The 13,251-nt window shown below is 41.0% G+C and overlaps 2 protein-coding genes across 2 annotated transcripts; both read right to left on the bottom strand.

Annotated features, from left to right (window-relative positions):
- Positions 1–644: 644 nt before the first annotated feature.
- On the bottom strand, positions 645–1,595 carry prr18 (proline rich 18). The gene has a single exon (XM_028423881.1). The coding sequence runs from the start codon at positions 1,446–1,448 to the stop codon at positions 681–683; it is 768 nt and encodes a 255-aa protein (XP_028279682.1). The 5' UTR covers positions 1,449–1,595; the 3' UTR covers positions 645–680.
- A 1,773-nt stretch (positions 1,596–3,368) lies between these two features.
- On the bottom strand, positions 3,369–12,598 carry sft2d1 (SFT2 domain containing 1). The gene is made up of 8 exons (XM_028424347.1): positions 12,330–12,598; positions 11,608–11,694; positions 9,849–9,931; positions 8,251–8,332; positions 7,944–7,979; positions 7,799–7,857; positions 5,949–5,978; positions 3,369–3,932 (listed from the first exon to the last, which is right to left on the bottom strand). The coding sequence occupies exons 1-8, from the start codon at positions 12,393–12,395 to the stop codon at positions 3,893–3,895; spliced, it is 483 nt and encodes a 160-aa protein (XP_028280148.1). The 5' UTR covers positions 12,396–12,598; the 3' UTR covers positions 3,369–3,892.
- Between the last annotated feature and the right edge of the window lie 653 nt (positions 12,599–13,251).

Here is a 13,251-nt window from a genome sequence, read left to right as displayed (position 1 = left end):
ACACGTTTTACTTCACATGGCTTAAAATCATCAGCTGAGAAGACATTTGACAGTACAAATATTTAGTAAATATTAAATACTGTACATCACTGATAAATCCCTACAAAGGATATAACCCTCTTATTAGAGGAAAAAATAAACAATCCAGTTTGATTTCAGCAGCAGGCGCACAGAAAGCCCTGTTGTTTACAGTTTATTGTTCTCTAACACAAAGGAACGGTTTCGCGTCCCTTTTACGCGCAAACCACCGCCATCCACTGGCGCCCCACTGAAAACAGAAACATGTGCAAAAGAGGAGAATATTAAGGTCTTCAACCGGAGCTTCAATTTAAAAAATAATGTGAATATGCATTTAACTGGCAACGCATCATTTCTGTGATCCAGGTTGGATGAGACGCAGGCTGCTAATTTCTTATTTTTGTTGAGGCAAGTGAACGTTTCCTCACATCCGAATACATTTACCTATCTGTTTAAATTTTCTCAAATAACATTTTAGAAGCATATTTTATGTGCCTATTTCTTAAACAAAGTGACATTCCTTTGGAGACGTGTATTCCCTCCCTCCCCCCCTCTCGTTGTCCAACTTTACATGACTCTTATTTCAGATGCCACTGCGACAGGCCTGCATCTGTGAGTCCATCCAACAAATTCAGTCAAAAAGCATCAATCAAACGCAGGCGTCAGCAGCCTTTAAGGTGCGGGAGTGCGGAAAGTTTGTCCACTTGTCCTAAAGCAGCGGCATTTTCGACACCTTTCAGCCACTCTTTACATTTCCTTACAACAGTCTCGTCCACGTCTCCGTCCTCTTCCTCGTACTCCACATCATCGTACTTATGTTGATCGTTAAGCAGAGATATTTTAACAATGGCCGTGATGTCCTGCTCGGTACTGTCCACTTTGCCGGCAGGAGCGCAGCCCTTGGAGCCCCCGTGCGTCTTTTTGGATGGGAAAACCCTTCTGTGTCTGAAGTCGGCAGAGGCACAACACTTCTGCTGCTTTGCCATCATTTGCTTCTCTAGATTCCGTTTTTGGATGACAAGGATGGCTTCAGGGGTGAGACTGAGAGTAAACTGGATCTCCTTCTTTCCTTCTTCTTTTCCCTGGAGGAGTCTGCTGGAATCCATGGAGCTGGAGCGCCTGACTCCTTCGGATGAGTCCTGAGGTTTGGGCACCGTCAGCCAGGAGCACTTTCCCTGAGTCTCTTGCCCGGCACCCGGCTTCTGAGCTGGGCTTCTAGTCTTATCTTGCTGGGGTTTTCGCCCCAAATTCCTCAAGTTCGCTGATGCCCAAGAGGTGGAATGTTTCTCCTTGTCGGAGCCTGTTTTCTCTCCACCAGATTTGCTGGTTTGTTCAGACTGAGGAGGCACTCCGTTGGCTTTCTTTTTGCCAAATAGTTCCCTGCCAGGCGAGGAGATCCGCTGGTGGAGGCTGATGGGTGGAAAAGGCATCTTTGTGGCTGGAAGTGATCAGCATAAAAAAACGTGCAAGTCCTGGGAAGCCCTGCGCAAAGCGATGAGCGACACCTCTGCTAGCATTATCCCACACCGAGGAGGTGGAGGGGGGGACTGCAGTGCACCTGATGTCCACGACGCTTGACGGGAGTTCAACTGGTGCACAGAACGCACAGCCGGGCTGCTTTATGATGGAGCAGGCAGGAAGGCGTGGCCACGAGGAGCACCAAACAAAGCCATGAAAAAAATGGTGATGTCATTTCACAATTTCCAACAACTTCCTCAAGACATGAGCCACATTTACCTCATGTACCCCTCATCTCCTCATACACGCAAGGAAACGTGGTGAAAAAATAAGTTACACTTTTTTAAAAAATAATCAAAATTTAAAATACTGACAAACGCTCCAAAAAGTAAAACATTCAGTTAAGATATAGACATGAAAACACCTCCCTGTGGCTTTATGAACATTGTTTGGTCCTGTGTGTGTCTGTCCTTGACCTCACAAAACATGTCAGTGCTGTTTGATTTTATCCCGTCAGTAAATATTGTCTCTAATGTCAATTATCTGATATTCGAGACAATAGATGGTCACTTTTGTTCTTTCAGCCACAGAGACTAGGACAGACATCTGGGGGAATATAGAAACAAATTTGCAATATTGATTTTTCTCTTTGTTTCTGCCGTTATCTGCACTTTCAGCCAGACTGTTCCACCACTGACCTGATGTGATTTTTCCACTAAGGGTGGAGTGTAAAAGGAAATCAATACTTTCCTCTAAAGTTTTTATATTGTCTGATACAGCACGCAGATCTAACAAAGCAGACCAAAACAAACAAAAACATTTAGCTCAGTGACTCACTTGGCTCAATAAATGTCATGAGGGGGAAAAAAAAACCCATGACAACACAAGCCAAGTTATTTATGCATCTTCCGGACCATTAATCTGAGATCTGTTTAATTTCAGTGGCTGTTGTGGCGTGGAATCCCTCTCGTCTCTGACATAAGAACAGATTAGATGTAATAAAGAGGAAACAGTTGGGACACCAACAGATTGCTGAGGTCAGAGTACTTCCTCTTCATCTTCAAACATCAGCCTAATCCAAAAATGGCGGGCAAAAGAAAACACAACATCACAAAAACAAACTTCTCATTTGAAAGAATGATTTTATCCCCAAGATTACTTAAAGAGGGATTTAGTTGGTCTCTGCCAAGTTTGTTGAACAAGTACTACTAAAAGGAGATTTTCGTCCATGCTAATCCACCACCCAGTTATTAGACCCAAGCGTCTAATAACTGTGTGGGTGCAGCACAACAAGGAAAGAAACGTAATCATTAAGCCATATCAAACAAAACCCTGACATAATATGCGCCTGTGTAAATTCTGCACCTGATACATGTAGGTGAACTATTCACAATCTGAGGCTGTCCTGTAAAATGAAATGGAACCCCTCGCCAGGACAATGTGAGCGTCTCCATCGCAGATGGGGGGTAGGCAGAGGTTATGAATCTTCTAGAGGAGGTTGTCATGACAACCACACCGTCAAAGGCTATGGTATCATGCCAGAGCAATATAGTGTATGCATTTCAAGCTATAGTGGGTTATTAGGTCACGTCAAAATCACAATGCTCAGAGAAGCATAATTAACTGGGTCAATGCAACATCTGGCAGGAAATCAAATGTAAAAAAAAAGGAAGCATTTTAATGTAATTTGGTGAGTGGAGGAGGGGATTAAGGAAGGGGTAGGTGTGCTTAAATACACACTGAAGACCAATAGATGAGACAAGGGCTGTTATTTTAATCTCATAAGCTGAAAAAAAAACCTAAAAAGAATTGTGGATATCATATCTCAGTGTATCGTCAGTGAAGCAGTGACTCAATAGCCAAAGGGAAAATAAACACATGAAAACATGGAATAGCATCAGAGAGCCTCTTTATACATCAGTGTCTCATACACAGACAGAAAACAGAGACAATGCTTTAATAAGCCTTGTGTGCAAGAAGCGAGAATACCGTTAAAAAAAATGAAATCTTACAGCACACTTAGGGCAAAGGTTTGGTCAATATATCAACAGATATCTTCATATAACTGTATTATATTAAGACAGATTTGATGTAAATGGTGTTGCTTATGTTATACCACAATAATCCCTGCACTTAAATGGCATAAAAATCCTCTGAAAATATAGGAATATCTTTAAATATATTAGGTATTAAAGGCACTCCTCAATCACACACAATGAGCAAAAGACTGACAAAGTCTTATAATCTGATTACAGCATAGACCTTTAACTAGATTTGAAAGCAAGAATTCACAGTCTAAAAAAAATTTGTAGATTTGTATAAACAATATAGGAATATAGTATATTTTACATAGTCACTGTTCTTGCAGTTTGCAAATTAGGACCAGTCTTCAAAGTAAATTGTTGACTCTGGAGTCCTAACTCACACAGGTTGTGAAGCACTTCATCACTGCATCCCTGAAAAAAAAACAGTCCAAGTAGGTTACATTATAAAGGAGAAATCATAAAAGGTAGGTAAAGAAATCCACTGAGACATGATTTAGTCATGTGTACCAAATTTAAGGTGACAAAAAAGGCACTTCCATCCTTTGTTACCATGATTTGGGTGGGGCTCATCATGAATAAGTGAGTGTGTTTTGGCGGGGAAGCACCACATGTTCGGAGCGATGGGGGCTCCCTTTCTCCAGGTGCACTGTGTTGAAGGATGATGCAATGGGAGCCATCACCATGACAACCACAGATCGCTGCCTACTCTATTTGCCCTCACACGGTATGCTCTTGCCATCAAGAGTGTGTGTTGCTATGCAGACTTCGCCTGCAGCCACAGTCAAATTTCGATGGAGGAGGTGTAAAAAACCCGTCAAGGTTAAAAGGAGAATGGGGTGGGATCAGAAGGAGTCTGAGAGGGAGGAGGGGAGGTCGGTGGACAGACTAGAGACCCCCCAGTCTATTAACAAAAAAACATTCAGACTCCTCATACAGCCTGCTTTTTTTCCTCCTTTGTTTATATTCATTGAAGGTTGATGCTATTTTTGCTTCCTGAAAATTGCATGAATAAAAGATGGGTCACACGCTTTCCTCCCCATTTCTGATTAAATATCGGAGCAAGAGCAGTCTTAAAGCTGTGTGGGAAGTGCGCATGCAGCAGGTTTTAGCACCTTGCTCTGCAGGCATGAGAGGTTATAAATAGGCAACAAGGTAAGATACATTAAAGGATCAAGTCCAGTGGCCATGTGGTGTCGTGGCTATAGCCAAGTGTCACACTTTGCATGACCTCAGACAGGGATGGGAAGCACGACAGTCTAATGCTTTTTTATGTGTCACCCAAAAACAATAAAGGCCTGAGATGAAAATACGTAGCAGCTCCGTAACAACACCACAAACAAAAGAAATCAAAGTGATCAAATCTAAATTAAATGAAAAATGGATTAAAGTAAGAGGATTAAGAAAACATCCTTGACAAATAATGAAAAAAAAAACACAATAACAATGCAACAAATAAATAACCATGATCATGGAGACTTCAACAGTCAGCTGCTAAATTTGCCTTTTCTCCATAGGAATGTGTTTTTTGTGAGGGTGACACAGGGAAACATCTTTGTCTCAGCATTGTATTGTTGTTAGCATTTGGGCTGGGGGAAGGGGGTGCTCAGGGTGGACGTCTCTCAGCTGTCAGGACGGATTATAGGGTTGTCCAAACACACACAAGACACTAAGTGGTGGTGAGAAGAAGGGGGGTAAACGGGGGGTTCTGCGCACTCCTTCCCCAAATGAGATACAACTCTACTTACAGCTGGAACCAAAAAGAAACCTCATGCTTGGCTTGGGGAAAGCACTGAGGTGATGCACCATATGGGACAACTGGAGGAGGATAGTATACATTTGAGTATATAGGAGTGTTTGTCCCATATGCAGTACACTGCCTGGTCTTCTACTGTGTATTCTCTACACAGTAAGTATTGTGTGACAAACACTGATATGATGCTCATCCCTGTCTTTTATCCAGTCCAGTCTGTAGATCCAATTAAAAAAATTGCATTGTGCTTTAACCATATAAGCTTAATATAAGCTCATTAACTGTAAAAGCTACATCGGGTTAGACATGTTTTGGTCAATTTGGCTGAAAGAGTCTTATTCCACAATAAATCTTTTCATTTTGATATTAAGGATAAATCAAATATCGTCAAAGGGCTAAAGCGCAGAGGAGTGTGAAACAACAAGCTGCCATTTGTTTGACACCAAGAGAGGCTACACTAGCGGGGGGATTACCGCCATATGGTGGAGGCAAACAGAGCTAAGGGGAAAATAAAAACATGTTTTCAGAACAGGGTCAGTGCCTGCATTCCTTACAGTTTGTTGTGTCACTAGAGAAGAAAATATTGAGATCTACAAAGGATTTAAGGTCTAATTCGTCAGCTTCTGCCGAACAGAACATAACGTTATTGCAGACACACACACACAGAGGCATCTTACCTGGCAAATGGAATGTAAGAAATGCTATACCTGAAATAGAGAACAGGACAGGATGGTTAATGATGATCTTATAGAAAGACGACTGTGGAACTAGACATCCAGACTTAATATGAACTGTGCTGAGCATGTCACAGAGCAGCTCAGGAGGACATTTTGATATTACACGTACCTCTCATTTTAATAAAATCTGACATAACTAGATTTAAGTCTGTTTTGATAATATAAGTTTTTTTTTTCCAAAAAAATTTGATTTTTAGGAGATTAAAGATTAAAAGCATCAAATCCGCAACAGGGAATAATACAGTCTATTTGAGGGCTAACATACCGAACTGTAAAATATGCATTTAAATGCTTCATCAAGAAGCAATCACTGGACTGGTGGGTCTTTCGCTCAGAAAGGATTAACAAAACATGACAGTGAATGAATCGGACACACTGTAATCTTTGCGCTAATGATTCTGGACAGATTGGTACAGCAAACACCAACAACAACATGGTAGCCATAGTAGTAGAAGTAATTACAGCTGAAGTTCAGCTCAAAAAGCCCCCCAGTGAGTCACCCAGTGTATTTAAAATATGTGAGGAATTTGTTGGAGGAGGTCAATGATTAACTAGAGACTCAGCTTGATGACAAGAAATCATCACCTGTGTGTAGTTCAGCAGAATTATAACATTTTATTCTTGTGTACGTTCTGAATGTTTAATCTAAAAACATCACTGACTGGTTTGTTTTCAAAATTTCACACTGCTGTGCTCTTATGCTGAGCCTGTGTCGGTCAGCATTGATTCAGGGTCCTTTGGTCACTTTACAGAATTCAGCCTGAGGGCTGGACTTTGCCCACATTTGTGTGGGTCAGTGGCGACGTCTTATTTCAGAACCACCTTCACACATAGATGTCTGAGTGCCTGTGTGGGAGTGCACTCTGCCCCCCAGTCTGTTGAGAATGAGATGTGTGACTTGCGGTTGCCATGGTAATGCCTTTGCGATCTCATGCAGAGCGGAAATGAATGTACAACATCTAGGTGCAAAAGCAGTGTAGCTGTGTAGCGTAAGCTGACACAGTCCTGCTCAGTGATGCACTGAAATTATCCATTCCCTTCCCCCTGAGTTGCTGTAGTGACACATAGAAACCCTGTTGTTAGTGCTGTGGAAATATGTGTGATCTAAAAAACCTAAAGCGATCTTGTAAGAATAAACTCCCCTGTCTGAACCAAAATTCAAAGGTTTTAAACATATTTAGAAGCGTATTATTTCCCCTGTGGGGGACTAATAAAGGATTATCTTATCTTATTATCTTATTAGACATACTCCTTTAAAATAGTTAAGAAGTTCTAATTCTAACACTTCATGGGTGTGACTTGTGTTCCAGTAATGACTGCAGTGACAGTTGGGAGTGACTTCAATCTAGTGAAATACTTGTCTGTCAGTTCTAAACAAGTTGCTCTACACTGATCTACAGGCCAAAAATATATTGACCTACCATGATGCCTGGCGACCTGCCTACTAGTTTAATTACATCGCCACTGACTCAACCTGTATTTCAACAGATGTCTGCTCAGGCAAACTAGGGCACATCCATCTAATCAATATAAGTGCATCCCATCTTGTATGAAGTTTGGCTTAAGTGTAAAAATATAAAACATAGATTCCTTTTTATCTAGATCCGCCTGAGACAGTAAGTAAGCTTAAACCATCAGCAGCATAATTAACTCAGCTCACTGATATTTAACACAAGTCAAAGCAGCTGGAACAAAGTGCTCAGCCACGAGAAGCTGGATTCATTCAAGTTAGATGTGAATAATAGAGCTCAGCACTACATGTCTTGGCTATAGTGGCAGGTAACACTTACCAAGTCATCGCCAAAAACTGCATGATACAGAAGATGATGGCCAATCCCTTTTTATGCCACTGTAAAGTAACACAAAAAGCACTTACTGTAATAAATGTTGCTCAATAAAATAACTACTGACTGACTGAATTTGTAAAGCACTTACCCAAAACACTGCACACAGTGTTAAGACAAGACAGAGCTGAGAGAGGAAGAAGAAAACAATCAGTTACCTTACTGTATGATATGAGATTGACATATACAACTGACTTCTTCCAGGGTTTGACAAGAAATTTACTGCACTACTTGTGTACTTGAATTGTGTCAGTACTCAAAGTGAGGGATACCAGGTGCTTAATTAAACCTGGCTTTGTGATCATGCCAGAAACAACAAGTGTTTACATGTATGTATGTATGTATGTATTACAGTACAGTAGATTAAACCATCAATATCCAGTAAAACATGTATTTACCAGCATCACAATGGTGGCTATCAGTCGTGTTGGTTCAAACATGCGCTTCAGCTGATTAAGTGGTCCCATTAGGAAGCAGGTGCTTTAGAGGAATACAAGACAAGTTATGGTCTGAACAGTTCACTTAGAGGAATGCATTTGTTGAAATGGTTTTTGTTGTCCGCCCAGCATGCTGGCTATTGCTAATGCTAACTTTTCAGGTCTAAAAAGCAGCATTAGCCTCAGTGATCAAATATAACACATATGTTTGTTATACAATAATATTTATGAGAAATATTTTGGGTTTAATTTAAGTGTCTGTTGCACAATTTGTACAAGAAAAAAAATAAAAACCAAGGTCTTAGTGAATTTTGTCTTTGTATGTTTACACACACATAAAAAAATGTAAAATTCACACACACTTGTCTCTGTGTCTCTCTCTGTGTAAGGCTATATATACATTATAATCCCATTTACACCACAATTTACAGTTATTAGGGGTTAAATATTTCATGCCCGGCGCCACGATGACACATTTAGAAGCTCCTACATGATGCATGCATTGCGTCAGCAAATTTAACAAGACAAAGGCTATCCCCAGTGCTGAGGCACGCAGCTCTTAGCTCAGCAGATCTGAGTGGGTAGAGGGAGTCTGTGGAGCGTCACATCTGTTAGATGAGACACGAGAGCAGTGTGTGTTTTGACGTGGGCTCTTTCTACTGGTCTGCTGAGAGGGATGGATGGATTTTTTTTTTCCCAACTGCCCAATGTGACAGAGACGCTAATGATATCTACGCACATGCTGCTCCTGCTGACCGGAAGGAAGAAAAGCCGTCATCTACACTGTACGACTGACAGCTAAACTGATCAGGAATTTAAATTTAGCGGTTACAGTTTTAAGTTTAATAGAAAGATTTTTGGATTGCAAAGAAAAATCCTACCGGTGTACACTGGCAAAACATTTTTGTATCTAATTCATTCATTTTTCACAATTGACAAACCAATTTATTTTCATTTAAGTCTGAGACGGATGAAAAAATGACTTTGAGCTCCTTAAAATACAATACTCTCCTGCACTGGATCGTTAACCTGGGCTATAAGGAAGGTGACCCAGTTTCTTGACACATCTAAACCTTCTGGACATCTGATACTTGAAAAAAGAGACTGTCCTGTCTGACAACAAAAGACCTCATCAATGGTCTGCTGTCTGTCAAACCCTGCTTTCCAAGCTGAAGAACAGAGGTTAAGTGGAGATTGACCGCAAAAGACAAAAATACTCATGTTATGGCCAATTATCCGAAGTAACAATTGTTAAATCATCCAATCAACAAAATCAAAACGTTGCACAGTTCCTCGAGCACAGTGAGCAACAGGTGACAAGTGTACAAAGGGGAATGGCTGTACTTCATTTTTTTTAAAAGCAGCCTAGAGGCACAATTTGGAGAAACAGGTACTCAAGTTGACTACAGCAAGCTATAACGGCCATCCTCAAATGGAAGAGAATGAGGCCTCAGGCCACTGCTCATCACTTGCTTTCACAGCAGTGTATCATACTGGTGACAAATCAATACATAAAATCTTCCACAGTGGTTCATTTGAATTGGACTTAAGAGGCTTACCTGGAAAGAGCTGCAATATTCCCCAGTGTGTAGAAGACGGCGAAAAGCTTGATGCCATTCGGAAGGAACAGCAGTGCTGAGCCCTGGTGAAGAAGCAAAACAATCAGTCAGCCACCACGAATGATGTCACTGAACTTTAAATAAGGGATAAAATACAAGAGGAAATAGACTCCACAAGCAGCCAGATGAATCCTGGAATTAATAACACCGAAGATCTTAGCTCCTTTCTTTATCTAGGGAAAAAAGCAACGGACTCTGTGGGCTGTTTGACTGTCAACAGGTTTTACAGAAGCTTAGTTTTCTCACCCAGATAAAAACCCATTGAGATCAGGATCTCTTTCACAAGGGTGACCTGGCCAAGAGGTCTGCAGCACATGTCATAAGAACAGTTACGAAGAAGTGACGGTATAGATTAAAAGGTAGAATTTTACAAGTGCAATAGCATTTTCAATAAGACTCTGTCTGACCCTCAGGATAGAACGGAAGGCTTCAACAACTTCAGAGTTTCAGTTTTGCCTGTAAAGTATTCCACGGGGAGGGGATGCATTACAGGCAACACAGTCAGCTATAAATGTTCACCAATAGGAGTGGTCCTGAACAAAGACTGTATTTTCATCATTTAATTAAGTTTATTCATAGCTTTTCTATTTTTCCCCTCTCCGACTAATGATAAAATGAACAAATAGGAAAATAAGACATGTGTTTGGTTGTTAGATGGTTCTTCCAACAGTGAATTCCTCCACACCGGCCTCTCCAACAAACAGAGGTTGTGTTCTACAGTAAGTGTGAATAATCACAGTCAGCGGTCCCCAACCTTTTTTGCACCACGGACCGGTATCATGTAAAACAATACTTTCACGGACCGGCACAGAAAAAAACAAAAAAAAACAAAGTGCATAAACAGACTCTTACTCTTATGCTTAATTAGTGGGAGCCTTTGAGCTTTCCCAGCAATGAGGCGGTCCCATCTGGGGATAATGGGAGACATGACACCCGAAGTGTGTTTCTTATGTCCAGTCCACTCCGTAATTTTGTTTTGGCAGTCATTAATTGCTTCAGTCGTTCTTGTTCATGTTTTCTTCCATGGCTTGTCTTTTAATGCAGGGTGCTCGGTCTCGCAGTTTTGAAGGCTTCGTTGCCTCATTTGCGAGTCTGTCGCCACATCACTCAGAGCGGACTTGGTGTGTGAGAATCACCTGTTGCAATAAATCCGTATTTTAAATAGGACTCCTGATATAGTCTTTTAAATGCGGGTTTCTTTTTCTTTGAAGGGGTAGGCTCCTCTTCTTCTGTCTCCTCGTTAGGCCTTTTCCCCTTTCCGAAGAAGCTCTCCAAAGACGTTTGTTTTTTATTCATTTTTGCTGCTTGTGGGCTTAATTTTGGGGCCGTATCCCGTGACCGAGACAAGCGTCTGGGCAGGTGCTTAAAGGCACAGGCGGATGAATCTGATCGATTTATAAATGAAACAGCTGTCAGACTCAGATAATGAATGATATATGTTTTGCTCAGTCTTTCTGTGCGGCCCGGTACCAAATGACCCACGGACCGGTACCGGTCCCCGGCCCGGTGGTTGGGGACCACTGATCACAGTGGTTTTAAAGTGGTGTACACCCCACTGTATGCAAGCGATGACAGGACATCTTATCTAATCTGCATACTTTGAAACAAACAACTTGCATCATCTAATTAAGTGTGGGTGACAGGGTCAAACACTTTCATTTGCAGAAAAGAAACGGCCTTTTCATCACAGCACACTTACAAGTATTGAGCACAGGATGCCTGTGGCAAAGCATATGACGAACCATTTCACCCGGGTGCTGTAACTGAGAGTGCTGGCATCAAGGACCTGGAGAGAACAAAAGGAGGATGTCACAAGACAAGCACAATGACCTGTAAAAAAAAAAAACTCACATGCTTCCTACTAATGATTTAACCATGTTGGCAGGAGCCATAGAACAACATCCAGCTACAGTTTTTCTCATAAAAGTTAACAGCACTGGAATAGTAGGTCAATAAATTAAACACTGATCAAAATAAATATAACAGAAAAACAGCAAGAGAGCCTCTGTCGGTGCTAGTTGAAACTTCAACTTGTGCAACAAGTAACACCACGTAATGTACAAACATCAACAGGCACCAGGCAGCCTTACCTCGTTTCCTCCTCATCATCGAGAAAGCGTGCAAAATTGTGAAAAAGCATACGAAGCATGTATTAAAGCCAAAAGGTTCATGCTAGCAGACATGTCAGTTAACCACAGTTAAAATACATACAGTACTTCTGTTTCTAACATTAGCTGTCAAACTAATAATAACGGCTAACACGTTGACCTAGCACTTTAACAGCACAGTCACACATATATATCACCGCACGATCAGACTGTAAACAATAATTCTGGTACCGTTATTTTTAATTTATGCTTCTAAAAAGCGTTGACAGAAAGTTAGCATTAGCATCGTGACTGTCATACACTAGCTAACTACCTGTGCAGTGAGACCCAGCTCTTCATTGTCCTCTCGGCCGCTCAGCACACGACGAAGCTTGTCCATCGTTAGAGGCAGACTGGAGAAAAGATCGTCCGAGTTTTTATATATATATGTATATTTCTGTTCGTCTGTCGTTTAAGTTTACAAATACGGAACGCAGTATCTGTAAGATGACTTCCTGACTTCTAATACGACGCTACCAGTACGTGTAACTGACTTGGAATCGGTTTGGTCGCTCTCAGTATTGCCTAGTTCGCTGTGCTGGTGGTTATAATTACAGACCGCAGATCTGCTCGTGAAGGCAACTTTTCCCAACCCCACTTCCTCCAAAGTATTGTGCTGCGTTTTGGGCCGTCGGAAATAATGCAGCAACAAAAAAGTCAATGCGTAAGAAACTAAAAAGACGGACATTTCCTACCTTTTTAGACTGAATTGATGATTTTATTTAAAAGCGACCTAGAACCTAATACACATAAAAAAAGAAAATGTGTATATGTTAAAAGCAGAACAAATGTTTTTATGTACCGGTACATATGATTCGCTGACTCTTATATATCCTTTTTTTGTTTTTATGGAAATTTGTCGCCCTCCAGTGGAGACAAAACAACAGGGCAAGAAACTGTCTCCACTGCCAATGCAGCAAGGTATCCAAATGATGTTCTGACCATGCTTTGAGGTTTTACTAGCTTATCTTATACAGGAAGTGTTTTGACTAATTCCAAGGATGACTGCAGCATTAGCAGGCCCCTTCCCCTAGAATACGTGGTATCAAATGAATGCATTCTTGTGAAATGTTCACTGAAGAAAAGTTACAAATAATAAGTTGTTTTGATTGATTTTACACGTCACAGATAATAAAAAAAGAAATAATAAACTCCTTGGATTTGTTGGCAATTATGAATTGACCAATGTCACATGT

Source organism: Parambassis ranga, chromosome 15, assembly GCF_900634625.1.
Source record: "Parambassis ranga chromosome 15, fParRan2.1, whole genome shotgun sequence".
Classification (NCBI taxonomy): Eukaryota; Metazoa; Chordata; class Actinopteri; family Ambassidae; genus Parambassis; species Parambassis ranga.
The sequence above is the reverse complement of the archived record's forward strand: the minus strand, read 5'-3'. Positions and strand labels throughout refer to the sequence as shown.